Below are 13,794 nucleotides of genomic sequence, written 5' to 3'. Positions count from 1 at the left end.
CGCAGTAGTGAAGTGGAAGGAACAATTCCCTTCCTCAGTCACACTGGCCACTGTTCCAGTGCCCACTGGCTGCTGGTCTGGACAGTGCCGACGGAGAGCCTTCCCTCACTGTAGAAGGCAGGACAGGGCAGCCCTGCAGTGCAGTGGACGAGAGCCCAGAAGCTTGGACTTCATCCTGGGGAGGTTGGGAAAGGGTCGAAGGGCAAAGGGCAGGATCAGAGCTGGGGAGCAAATGACCACAAACTTCGTATCTTAAAGGAAAGGTTATAACCTCCTAGATTTGGGGTCTGAAATGGGTCTCACTGGGCTAACCATCAAGGTGCAGGCAGGGCTCCACTCCTCCTGGGCCTCTGGGAGAGAATCTGTGTCCTTACCTTTCCCAACTTTCATCCCACAACCCATGCCCCTTCCATCTCCAAAGCCAGCAACAGCCGGTGGAGTCTTTCTCACGCTGCATCACTCTGACGCTGACTTCTTGGGATTACGCTGAGCCCACCTGGATAACCTGGGATAATCTACTGGTTTTAAAGTCTGCCCGTTAGCAACCTTCATTCCTTATGTTGTCTTAAAAATTTTTTATTTATTTCTGACTGTGCTAGGTCTTCATTGCTATGTGGGCTTTTCTCTTGTTGCACAAGCAGGGACTACTCTGGTTGAGTTGCCCGGGCTTCTCATCACGGTGGCTTCTCATTGCTGAGCACAGGCTCTAGAGTGAGTGGGCTTCAATAGTTGGGGCACATGGCCTCAATAGTTGTGGTGCCCAGGCTTAGTTGCTCTGAGGCCTGTGGGATGTTCCCAGGTCAGGGGTCGAACCTGTGTCTCCTGCGTTGGCAGGTGGATTCTTTACCACTGAACCACCAGGGAAGCCCCCTTCTGCTCTTTTAATTCACCTCCACCTATCCATAGGTTCCAGGGATCAGGCTGTGGGCGTCTTTGGGGGGGTCATTACTCTGCCAACCACACCCACCATGTGTAAGACACTGGGGCTCTGGTGTGCCAAACAAGACATGAATCCCTGCTCTCATGGGGCTGACATTCTGGTGGGGGTCAGAGACGGCAAGTGTCTTGCAGCGTGGCGATAAACCTTGTGTGAGCAGAAAAGGCTGGGTGGGGTTATCCAGCGATGAGAGTGACAGAGTCACAGGGAAGGCATCTCAGAGCACTCACCCATTGGCAGGGACTCAGGAGAAGCAAGGGAGGGTCTGGGGGAACCATTCCAGGCAGAGGAAAAGCAAGGCAGGACACATGCAAGGAGCAGCAGGGCATCGGGATGTCAGGAAAACGGGACCCACCCAGACTCAACACTGTCCCCTTGTTTGTATGCGTGCTCAGTCCTGTCTGACAGAGTTAGGAGAGGCCTTGAGGAGCTATTGTTTGAGCTCAGATCTGAAAGGTGGGGAGGATGGAATGCGAGGTGGTTTGTGGAATCTCCAGCATCAGGTGCATGATGCATGTGCGTGCTGAATCCTGTCCAACTCTGTGATCCCATGGACTATAGCCCGCCAGGCTCCTCTGTCTATAGGATTTCACAGTCAAGAATACTGGAGTGGGTTGCCATTTCCTTCTCCAGGGGATCTTCCCTACCCAGGGATCACACCCGCTTATCGTGCGTCTCCTGAATTGGCAGGCCAGGGTCTTCACCAATAGTGCCACCTGGGAAGCCCTGTCCCCTTGTTTGGGTATGGCCAAATCCCATCTCTAGGAGTCAGCTTTCTGGTCTAGACAAGCTAAGGTTGGACCAGATGAACACCTTCCAAATGAGTTTGTGTCCTTGAGACTTGAATGGCAGTATGGTTGCTTCTTAGAAGATCTGCCAGGACAAGCTCCGTGGTAAACATGGACACAGGCCGTACTGCCGGCTTCAGAGGAGAGATCCTGCCCCTTGGCTGTCCCTCCCCTAGGGCCTTGCTGAGCAGCCGCCATCCTGCGGCCCCTGATTTTCATTTGTCTGGAGCCTGATGCTGGTGATTCCACAAACCACCTTGCATTCCATCCTCCCCACCTTTCAGATCCAAGCTCAAACAATAGCTCCTCAGGAAGACCTTTCCTAACTCTCTGTATTTAACAGTATATGCCAGATATACACTCATAATGGGCTTCCCTGGTAGCTCAGCTGGTAAAGAATCCACCTGCCATGTGGGAGACCTGGGTTTGATCCCTGGGTTGGGAAGATCCCTGGAGAAGGGAAAGGCTACCTGCTCCAGTATTCTGTCAGAGAATTCCATGGACTGTATAGTCCATGGGGTTGCAAAGTCAGACACGACTAAGCGACTTTCACTTCACTTTGATACACTCAATAGGGCTTCCCAGGTGGCGCTAGTGGTAAAGAACCTGCCTGCAATGCAGGAGACATAAGAGACACCGGTTGGATCCCTGGGTTCCGAAGATCCCCTGGAGGAGGACATGGCAACCCACTCCAGTATTCTTGCCTGGAGAATCCTACAGACAGTGGAGCCAGGCAGGCAACAGTCCATAGGGTTGCAAAGAGTCAGACACGACTGAAGTGACTTAGCATGCATACTCATAATACTGTATCTTTGGACTTCCCTCTTGGTCCAGTGGTTATGACTGCAGTCCCAAAGCAGGGGGCACAGGTTTGATCCCTGGACAGGGAACTAAAATCCCACATGGCGTCTGGTGGGGCCAAAAAGAAAAAAAAAAAAAAAAAACCCCAGCCCTTATGTATCTCTATCATAGTTGTAACTTGGTTTGCTCATGATCAGATTCAGCAGTCTTTTCCTCTACAATTTATACTTTTTGTGTCTGAATTGCTAAGATATTCTCTTTTATTCCCATCTAAATGCTCCAGAGTCTTGAGTCTCAAACTTAGATCTTCAATCACTAGCAACTTAATTTTTGTGTATGCTGTAAGATAGAGAGCTGTATTCATTTCTACACTGCTGTAACAAATTACCAAGATCACAGGATTTAAACAATACAACTTTATTTTCTTACAGTTCTGGAGGTCAGTAAACCAAAATCAGTCTGAGTTGGGGTAAAAACATGGTGATGTCTGGGCTGTGTTCCTCCTGTCTTTTAAATTTTATTTTTAATTTTATTTATGTATTTAAAAATTTATTTTGCTGTGTTTCTTCTGGAAGTTCTAGGGGAGAACCCATTTCCTCACCTTTTCTAGTCTCGAGAAGCTGCCTGCATTCCTTGACTCGTGGCCCCCCATCACGCCAGTGTTTGCTTCCATTGTCACATCTCTGGCTTCTCTGCCTCCCTCTTTCCCATGTAAGGACCCTTGTGATTTCATTGGACCCACTGGAATAATCAGGATAATCTCCCATCTCAAGATGAGCTCCTTCGTCATGTATGCAAAGTCCCCTCTGCTGTGTGGAAGCCAACACAAACTCGGGTTCCGGGGATTAGGACATGGACATCTTTGAGGGACCATTATTCTGCCAACCACAGGGTCTCATTTAATTTTCTTCTCTTATCTCTCAGCTTATTTGCCGATTAGCTGTCCTTCCCCGCCTCGTCTATGGTAGGGACTGGCAAACTACAGTCCACGGGCAGAATCCCGCCCACCAGCTCTTTGTAAATAAAGTTTGGTCGGAACAGGGGTACGCTCATCCTTATATCCTAATGTGTTTGTCCGCCTTGGCAGCACAGCAGTAGAGCTGGGTAGTGGTGGCAGACCCTGTATGGCCTGCAAAACCTAAGAAGATATACTGCCCGGCCCTTTACAGAGGAAATTTGCCAACCTCTGAGTATACAGGTGGGGAGCATCTCCTGACGGGGCCTTGTAAGCACAGGTCTGTTTCCAAGCGCTCCGTGCCCTCCGCCCAGCCTGTTCCCAAGCCAACGTCACCAGCCTCGTTATGACGGCTGTGTAATCATTCTTCCGATGTGGACTTGGCTTCTTTACCTTTTTTTTTTTAACCTATATGTTGTACAGTACTATTTCTAGACAATATTTATTTGGCTACACAAGGAGATAGTGAAGGACAGGGAAGCCTAGTGTGCTGCAGTCCTTGGGGTCACAAAGAATAGGATATGACTTAGCGACTGAATGACAACCAGGTCTTAGCCCATGGGATCTTTGATCTTCATTGCAGCTTGTGGGATCTAGTTCTCTGACCAGGGATCGAACCTGGGCACTCTGCATTGGACACATGGAGTTCTTAGCCACTGAACCACCAGAGAAGTTCCTTGGCTTCTTTCTCTTGTTTTTGCAACTCTTTGGCTGGTGTCCACCCCCCCCCCCTCACTAGACCAGTTCTGTCTTGTTCACTGCCCCGTTCCTAACACCCTGTGCAGGGCTCAGCTCACAGTACCTGCCTAACACATGTCTGCAGAATGAAGAGCAGCCCACTGTTAGCCCAGTCATCCTTGCTTTACAGCAGGAGAAACGGGCTCCAACAGGGGAACCATCTTTGCCCAAAAAGGTGCTTGTAAAGGCCTTATAATACTCCCATTTGGGAATCCTGGCAGCCCAGTGGTGAGGACTCAGCACTTTTACTCCAGCAGTCTGGATTCAGTCCCTGGTTGGGTAACTAACATTGTGAAAGTTGTGCAGTGTGGCCAAAATTAAAAAACAAAAACAACTTCCCATTTTATAGATAAGGCATCTGAGTCCAGAGAAATCACAAAACTTGTCTGAGGCCCCGAGACTCTTAAGCAGTGGGTCAAGGATGGCTCCAAAGCTTGGGCTTTTTAAAAATGTTTATACTACTGGTAGTACACCCTTTGTGCTTGCTTTTATGATTTAGTATGCCTTGGGAATTCTTCCATGTCAGTATATGTAGAGCTGACTTTCCTCTCTGCAGCTACATCTTCCATTCTGTGGCTGTACTATAATTCCTTAGCTGGTCCCCTATCAATGGGCACTCAGGTTATTTCTCATCTTTGGCACTACCATTGTACTGCAGTGAACATCCTTAATCTTATACCCTTCTCCCCCCCCCCCCCCCCAAGTGCTAGGATAAATTAGAAGTGCAATAGCTGACATGAACATAGACGCATTCAAAGTTCTTTATACCTATATTTGGGGGTTCCCTGGTGGCTCAGACAGTAAAGAATCTGCCCACAGTGCAGGAGATCCGGGTTCAATCCGTGAGTCAGGAAGTTCCCCTAGAGAAAGGAATGGTTACCCACTCCAGTATTGCCTGGAGAATTACATAAACAGACGAGCTTGGTGGGCTACAGGGATCCATGGGGTCGAAAAGAGTCGACATGACTGAGCGACTAACACACACACACACGCAGTCAATGGCCAAAGTGGAGGCGCTAATTTAAACTCACAACAATAAGGAGAGCTTGTCTTCACACACTCCTCAGCAGCACACAATGCTAGCAGAACTTTAACCTTTGCCATATGAATCGGTGTGGGGGGGAAACCAGAGCCAAGAGCTTTCTAACCACACCTCCAGGTCCATGGTTTGGGACTCTGCAAACTCTTATGGATGACACTTTCCTTTCGTCCAAACAAGGGATTCCTCTGCCTCTAAGTTCGAGTCCAATGCGGGGGCAACTTCCCTTCTTCTACCTGGAAGAGGCAAGTCCATACAGCCTGGCTTAGAGATGCCACCTCTTTATTACTGGGGCTGGCAGCAGAGGGAGCCAGTGAGCCAAGAGGAGCGCTCACTCCCGCTCCCCGGGGCTCTCAGCCTGGTGGTGGCTGCGCTGGTGAACGAGTAGGAGGCGTCTCTGGCCAAACGCCTGGCCGCAGCTGGAGCAGCGGTGCCGCGCGGTGGCCTGGCTGCCCGGCGCAGTCGGGGGATCATGGCACAGGCGATGGGCCGCCAGTTTGGAGGGGAATGAAAAAGCCTTGGGGCAGTGAGGGCAAGGATAGGGGCGGGCGTCGGTAGCATGGTGCGTGTGGCGGTGGGCCGCCAGCTTGGAGGGGTAGCAGAAGGACTTGGGGCAGTCGGGGCACGGGTAGGGGCGGGCGGGAGCGTGGGTCCAGAGGTGGGCTGCCAGCTTGGAGCGGTGGCCGAAGGCCTTTGGGCAGTGCGGGCATGGGTGCGGGCGGGCGCCACTGTGCGTGAGGCGGTGGGCGGCCAGCTTGGAGGGGTAGGAGAAAGCTTTGGGGCAGTCGGGGCACGGGTGAGGGCGGGCGCCGCCGTGTGCCAACCGGTGCGTGGCCAGCTTGGACGGGTACGAGAAGGCCTTGTCACAGTCGGGGCAGCGGTGCGGGCGCTGGGGCGGGGGTCTCCGGCGGGGTCGGGAAGACGCCCCCGTGGAGGCAGCGGGCCCTGGAACAGACTGGCTGGGCTTCTGCGGCGGGCCCTGGTCGGGAGCTAGGGGACAGGAGGATTGGTGGGCTCCAGAAAGCAGCCAACACCCTGAATCTCGACCAGACTCCCCCTCGACCTTGACATTCTAGTGTATCTGGACAACTCCAGGGTCATATTGAGGTTCCCCAAATGGCTTGATCCTGCTCCTCACCCACTGCCATGCATCCTCCTAAGGCAGGCTCCAAAAAGTTACGTTGCTGGAACCTCAGACCTAAGCTTTCCCAAAACCAGTAAAGTGTCCGTTTCCAATATCCTCCCAAGTGATAACCCTGAAATCCTTACAGAGGATCACTGAGGTCCCCCAAAGACAACCTGGATGATTCCCCCAGAACGTTGAGTTTTGGGGATCCGAAATGGCTATCGCCCTGGGCCCTCAAACTATCACCCTAAGGTTCCCACAATATGTGACTCTCTTGGCTCCAATTCCTGGAGAACGACCCCCACCCCAGGTGGAGACGCCCTCACCTTCTCCTTTGGTCACAGGCTCCTTGTCAGCGGGACTAGGCTCGGCGCCCCCGGCCGCAGACTCCGCCTCTCGCTCCAGCATCCTGCTGGCCCAGAAACCTAGAGGGAGGGCCTAGGGCGGGAGAGGGGGCGACGCCGGGGGTTATCAGGCTGTTGGGGATAGGACTGAGAGCCCATATTCAGGGGTTAGTTTGTTCAGGAGCAAGGGCTATCACGTCGGGTCCTAGAAGGCGAGGGTGGGTGGAGCCTAAGGGCACAGTGGGCGGGGTTACGCAAACCCGACCCAGAAGCAGTCTTGTTTGGAACCTAGTCCCTGCGATTGAGCCTTCCAGCGGAGTGGGCGGGGCCTCCACAATTTTAACTCCCAGCCGCCCCGGGTGCGGAGCAGGCGGGGTCTAAACCCAGGGTGGGCGGGACCGGCCGCGGATGGGTGGAGCTATACAATTAAGACTTGAAGTCGGTTGCTCAGCAACTCTGTCCCAGGGGAGGGGCCTACGCGCTCAGTGTGCGGGAATTCACACCCAGTAGGTAGCTTTACCCGGCTCTTGGCTCAGTCTCAGTTCATTGACGCCGCGTGCACTGCCTTTTCAACCCCGGAGCTGGAGACGTGGAGAGGAGAGGGGAGACCTGGAGGAAGACACAGAAAGGGCGTGAATCGTGTGTTGCGATCCAGAGACCCATAATGGACTTCTCCCTCGAGGTCACAAGCGTCCGAGCCTTCACTCACCCCTTGGGATCATGGCATTCGGGCATCAATGCACCCTCTCAAGGCTCAGGCGCCAGTGCAGCCCCCTCCGGAACCTATGCATCAGGACCCCAATGGGTCCTTCTCCGGGAACTGTGGCGTCCAGGCCCCACTCCACTTCCCAAAGACCCAGGTGTCTGGGTTCGAACCCCTACCCCCTCACCTGCGGACGGCCCCTCCCTGGGGGCGGGGCTCCGGGCCCCTCCCTTGGCGACCGTGGCCACTGCAGAGCTGCCTTCGGATGCTGGGGAGCTGCACCACCCGGCGCGCGCCCAGCGACGGGAGGGAAAAGGAGGGAGCGCGCGCGAGCTGCTGGGCCCAGCCTCATTTCCATCCCCTCCTCCCACGCCGGGCCGGTGGGGGCGTCAGTTCGCATGCGCAGTCGCGGCCCGCGGGGGCGGCTGCGGAGGAGATGGAGTGGGTGGGTGCGCCAGGCCCCGCGAGTCGGCGAGCAGGCGCAGAGCTAACAGGCCAAAGGACCGGAGCAAAGTGTCCTGCGGCTTGCGGGGCCTACGGTGGCTGACTGGAGTCAAGCGCGTGCAGGAGTTAACGCGGGGAAACCTAACTCGGAGATCACTGAGACAGCTTCCTCTTTTTACGTTCCCCTTCTTTTCGAGATTCCGCTGGGAGCTTGAGTTCCGTCTCTTGAATCAGTTTCAAGAACCCGCTTCCTATTCTCTCCTTTAGGGCATTGGCAAGGAAAGGGTAGCCATTTCCTCGAGAGAGGACGGAATCGATACTCCGAGCTCAGAAGGAGCTGATGCTCAGTGAAAGTCACATTATTTGCACAGCGCCCGGCACTTTTCGCCGTTGGGTGATTCAGGATTCTCAGCCCTTCGCCCCCCAATGCTAAGGGCGGCAGTGTCCACGTTTCTTGGGCCCCCGCGTTCCTATCTGGAGCTCTTGATGCTAGGCCCAGGGTGGCTTGCTTGGCACCATTACGTGACGGTGCACCTTCCCGCCCCGCACAGGAATGATCGTGAAGTGCCCATAAACTACGCCCGCATGGGTGGGTCTTCAGTTTGATAATCCACAAGATCTGGCAAACCCAGGCAGTCATGGGAGTTATAAGGAAGGATTATATGGGCTCAATTCCCCACCCACTCCTCCCAGGTGATTTTTGAAGCTATATACCAGGCCTCCTATTCCATAAAAATCTTTTTATTATGCTTGGTTTGTTTGAATCAGTAGTTAAACAAGATCCACACGTTGGATTTGTTTGCTGTGAGTTTTCAGTCTCTTCTTTAACAGGTTAAAGAAGAGGTTCATTTTGAGGTTCATTTAAAAGGTTTAAAAGGTTACTGCATGGAAATGGACCATCAGGAGGCAGTGGAAGACAAGTCAGTGAGGCGGCTGTTATATATTAATTGTATTATTAACTGTTAAAAATAATATAATTTTGTAATAATTATCATTACAGCATCTGATCTTTTATATCAGAAATTGTCCTGAGTGCTTTATGGATGTTCATTCATTTAATCCTGACAGCAGTTTTCTCAAGAGGAGGTGCTACTATTATAAAAATGATGCACAGTGGGACTTCTCTGGTCTAGTGATCTAGTGGTTAAAAAACTGCCTGCTAATCCAGAGGACATGGTTTCCATCCCTGGTCCAAGAAGAGCTCACATCTTTCAGAGTTGCTGTGAGACAGCTAAGGCCACGTGCCACAACCAGTGAGCCGGTCCTCTAGAGCCTGTGCACTGGCAACTAGAGAGTAGCCTCCACTGGCTGCAACTACACAAAGCCCGTGCATAGGACCGAGGACCTCGTGCGCCCCAAGGAAGATCCAGCACAGCCAAAAATAAGAATAAATAAATTCCTTTAAAAACACGAGGCACTGGGACTTCCCTGGTGATCCTGTGGCTTCAACACCATGCTCCCAATGCAGAAGGCTCAGGTTCAAACCGTGGTCAGGGAACTAGATCCCATGTGCTGCAACTAAGAGTCTGCATGCCAAAACTAAAGATACTGTATACTGCAACTAAGACCCAGAACAACTAAAAAAACAAACAAACAAATAAAAAAGAGGCACTAAGACTTATTCAAGCAGAAAGAAGCAGGGCCAAGATTTGAACCCTTGCAGCCTAACCCTGGAATCCATGTAATTTATGTTCTTGCTTTGCTGCCTCTGTGACTGGGGCAGAGGGCATGATGATGGAAAAGTGATCTGATTGGAGAGGTTAATTCAACAGGGCTTAGTAATGAATGGAGAGGAAGTAGTAAAAGGAGGAAGGAGTCAAGGATGATGATGAAATAAGGAGAGCCACCTCCCTGGGAGCACACCACAACACCTAGAAATTTTTCCATGCTGCGTGATCTGCCAAACTTTTTGCAAGCGTGCACTCATTTGATTTTTTTCTAAATTAAAATATAGTTGCTGACAACAGTATATAAATTACAAGTGTATAGTCTGGTGATTCAGTTTATTGAATATAAAGGTTGTATTCCATTTATAGTTATTATGAAATATTGGCTATATTCCCCATCTGCACAACATATCCTTGTAGCTTATTTTACACCTGATAGTTTATACCTCTTAATCCTCTACCCATGTAATGCCCCTCCCCACTTCTTGCTCCCCACTGGTAACCGCTAGTTTGTACTTATCTGTGAGTCTGCTGCTGCTGCTTTTTTTTGTTGTTGTTACATTCAGTAGCTTGTATTTTTTAGATTCCACATATAAGTGATATCATGCAGTATTTGCCTTTTTCTGTCTGATTTATTTCACTTAGCAGAATGCCCTTCAAGTCCATCCATGTTGCTGCAAACAGCAAAATTTCGTTCTTTTTTATGGCTGAGTAGTATTCCATTGTATATATACACCATATCTTCCTTACCCATTCCTCTGTGGCTGTACACTTAGGCGGCTTCCATATGCTGGCAATTGTAAATAATGCTGCTGTGAACTTTGGGATGCTTGTTATCTTTTCTTAGACCTTTACAGTGAGGGAGGAACTATTTTCAGCCACAATTTACAGATGAGAAAACAGAAGCACAGAAGAGGTTAAGTTTTGAGCCTGAGGTCAGCAGCTGGGGAGAGTGATGCTAGTTTCTAACTCTTAGGACGCCTCACAGCTAACTTTATAAAACCCCCAGAGAGTGTGCGTTCCTTCAAGGGACAGGTAACAGTCTAGAGATCCTGCAAGAACAGTTAGGAATGGGCCCCAGGGCTGAGGAGGTTTTATTTGGGGGATCCTCACAGTAAAGTGCCTGAGGGTCCCTGCTTTCCTGACCTCTCTCTCCCCTGAGCGCCTGGCCATCCCTGTACCTCTTGTTGTTTTAAGCCTGCTGTCTGCTCCTCTTTCCCCACCAGCCAGACTGAGGACTCACCTCTGCATCTCCAACTTCACCCATCTTGAGCCAAACCTTCAGGACACCTCAATGTGAGGCTAACTGAACCAAGTTCTCTCTTTGAGTCTGAGCCTGCCTTTCTGCCTGTTTCTCCCTTCTCTGGGTGTTTCCCTGTTTGGACAGACTCTCCTTCCTGTACATTTCTCCCTGCTCTAATGTTCCCTGCTCCCCACATCTCTTCCCATCTCCACAATCTTCTAGAATCTCCAAGTATGTCTTTTTTTGTTTTGTTTTGGCTGTACCATGCATGATCTTATTCCCTGAGAGAAAGTGAAAGTGAAAGTTGCTCAGTCGTGTCTGACTCTTTGCAACCTCAGGGACTGTACAGTCCATGGACTCCTCCAGGCCAGAATACTGGAGTGGGTTGCCTTTTCCTTCTACAGGGAATCTTCCCAACTCAGGAATCAAACCCAGGTCTCCCGCATTGCAGGCGGATTCTTTACGAACTGAGCCTGACCAGGGATCAAACCTGTGCCCCCTGCAGTAGAAGCAGAGTCTTAACCCTGGACAGCCAGTAAAGTCCCTCCAGGTATATCTTTGTGACCATATTCCTTTTGACCCACAGCCCATTTCAACTCTATGCCTCTCCATGTATCTCTGAAACCCTCCAGATCTCTCTCTCTCTCTCAATATCACTGAGTCTTGGCATCTTCCTCGTCTGAGTCTCTCCCCTCATAAAATCCATCAGAAACACACTAGGAGTCTGGCAAAGTTGGTTAAGGGGAGAGGACCAAAGAGGGAGCACTGGCTGTCTCCCCAAACACAGGAAGAATTGCAGTCATCCCTCAGCATCCGCAGGATTCCCCAGTGGCTCAGCAGTAATGAACCCGCCTGCAATCCTGGAGACACAGAAGATGCTGGTTCGATCCCCGGGTTGGAAAGTTCCCCTGGAGGAGGGCTTGGCCACCACTCCAGTATTCTTGCCTGGAGAATCCCACTGATAGAGGAACCTGGTGGGCTACAGTCCATGGGGTCATGAAGAGTCGAACAGGATTGAAACGGCTGAGCATGAACGTGAATTCAGTATCCATGGGGTGGGGTGGGAGTGGTTAGTTCCAGGAGCCCTCTTGGCTACCAGAATGGGGAATGCTAATGTTCCTCATATAAAATGATGTTGTGCAGTTGACCTCTGAATCTGTGACCAAGTGATTTAGACCCTCTAGGTGAGGGTGCGGTGCCCTGTTCTCGCTATTGATATGATAAGCTTTCAGACTGCCCAAAGAGCAAACTTTGAGACTGCCCATGACTAGACATGTTTCAACTCTAGGTCCTTGGTGTAAATGAACAAAAGCCAGTTTTAGAGGTTCACATTCCAAAAGAAGCCAAATGATTCCCAACCCAATTTTGCAAAGCATCATGGAAAATTATTTATTTATTTGGAGCTTTCTAGGTGGCACTAGTGGTAAAGAACCTGCCTGCCAATGCAGGAGACTAAGAGATGAAGATTTGATCCCTGGGTGGGGAAGATCCCCTGGAGAAGGAAATGGCAACCCACTCCAATATTCTTGCCTGGAGAATCCCATGGACATAGGAGCCAGTCCATAGGGTTACAAAGAGTCAGGCATGACTGAAGAAACTTAGCAAGCATTTATTTATTTATTTAGCTGCACCTAATGGCTTGTGGGAGAAGGCAATGGCACCCCACTCCAGTACGCTTGCCTGGAAAATCCCATGGATGGAGGAGCCTGGTAGGCTTTAGTCCATGGGGTTGTTAAGAGTCCATACGACTGAGCGACTTCACTTTCACTTTTCACTTTCATGCATTGGAGAAGGAAATGGCAACCCACTCCAATATTCTTTCCTGGAGAATCCCAGGGACGGGGGAGCCTGGTGGGCTGCTGTCTGTGGGGTCGCACAGAGTCGGACACGACTGAGGCGGCTTAGCAACAGCAATGGCTTGTGGGATCTTAGACCTGTCAGTAATGCAAGTGCCAAGTCTTAACCACTGAACGGCCAGGGAATTCTGGAAAATTATTTTTAAAATGATTTTTTCCTGGGAAGAGGTAAACATTCCTGATAAAATACTTAAGCAAATTTTAAATAAACTTTAATTGGATAATATGTTGTTCTCGAACCAGGCACCCACCCAACAGTCCCTCAGGACACTAATGACCTTGAACCAAACTTTTTTTTTCTAAAAATGAGTGTCCAACCGCCTGGTTTTCCTATAAAATGACCCCAGAGCTATGAGTGTATTGGGGTCTCTTATTGGATTTCTACTTCTCCAGAGAAGGAAGTCTGTGCTTCTCCCAGTGTACGTCCCTTGACCTTTGAGTATCTCCCGGTGTTTTGTTTTTCTGATTTTTAAAAAATTTAATTTTTACTTTATATTGGAGTATAGTTGATTTACAATGTTGTGTTAGTTTCAGGCGCACAGTAAAGTGATTCATTCACACATATACACACATCCATTCTTTTCAGATTCTTCTCTTACACAGATTATCACAGAATATTGAGTAGAGTTCCCTGTGCTATACAGTAGGACTTTGTTTATCTATTTTATATGTAGTAGTGTGTGTATGTTAATCCCTAAGTTATCCCTCCCCTCAACCTTTCCCCTTTGGTAAGCAAACATTTGTTTTCAAAGTCTGTGACTCTGTTTCTGTTTTGTAAATAAGTTCATTTGTATCATTTTCTAAGATTCCACATATAAGTGATAGCACATGATATTTGTCTTTCTCTCTGACTTACTTCACTTAGTATGATAATCTCTAGGTCTATTCATGTTGCTGCAAATTGCATCATTTCATTTTTTATGGTTGAGTAATTGTCCCTTTTATTTATGTACCACATTTTCTTTATCCATTCCCCCAGCTGATGGACATTTAGATTACTTCCTGTTTTGGCTGCTGTAAATGGTGCTGCAGTGTATATTGGAGTGCATGTATCTTTTCAAATTGTGGTTTTCTCTGAATATATGCCCCCAGAGGGGGAATGCTGGATCATATGGTAGTTCATTTTTATTTATTTATTTTTTTGAAGTGAAGA

General features: G+C 49.8%; 1 protein-coding gene across 2 annotated transcripts; it reads right to left on the bottom strand.

Annotated features, from left to right (window-relative positions):
* Window positions 1-2,927: 2,927 nt before the first annotated feature.
* Window positions 2,928-7,915, bottom strand: ZNF575 (zinc finger protein 575). Of its 2 annotated transcripts, none has more exons than XM_065926239.1 (4): window positions 7,619-7,915; window positions 7,249-7,337; window positions 6,711-6,822; window positions 2,928-6,248 (listed from the first exon to the last, which is right to left on the bottom strand). In XM_065926239.1, exons 3-4 carry the CDS (start codon window positions 6,790-6,792, stop codon window positions 5,590-5,592), a joined length of 741 nt encoding a protein of 246 aa, XP_065782311.1. In that variant the 5' UTR covers window positions 6,793-6,822; window positions 7,249-7,337; window positions 7,619-7,915; the 3' UTR covers window positions 2,928-5,589. The 2 variants fall into 2 exon arrangements, with proteins under 2 accessions (XP_065782311.1, XP_065782312.1); XM_065926240.1 differs by lacking the exon at window positions 7,619-7,915 and adding an exon at window positions 7,438-7,573.
* Window positions 7,916-13,794: the final 5,879 nt, after the last annotated feature.

Source organism: Muntiacus reevesi, chromosome 2 (assembly GCF_963930625.1).
Source record: "Muntiacus reevesi chromosome 2, mMunRee1.1, whole genome shotgun sequence".
In the NCBI taxonomy this organism is placed as follows: domain Eukaryota; kingdom Metazoa; phylum Chordata; class Mammalia; order Artiodactyla; family Cervidae; genus Muntiacus; species Muntiacus reevesi.
Note: the sequence above shows the minus strand (reverse complement) of the source record. Positions and strands in the feature narration are given on the sequence as shown.

Bases quoted from the DNA above. Each gene is read 5' to 3' on its own strand.
- ZNF575 (XM_065926239.1), bottom strand. From the start codon at position 6,792: ATGCTGGAGCGAGAGGCGGAGTCTGCGGCCGGGGGCGCCGAGCCTAGT. The intron at 6,249-6,710 runs GTGAGGGCGTCT...CCTGTCCCCTAG, and splicing joins GCCTGTGACCAAAGGAGAAG to CTCCCGACCAGGGCCCGCCG.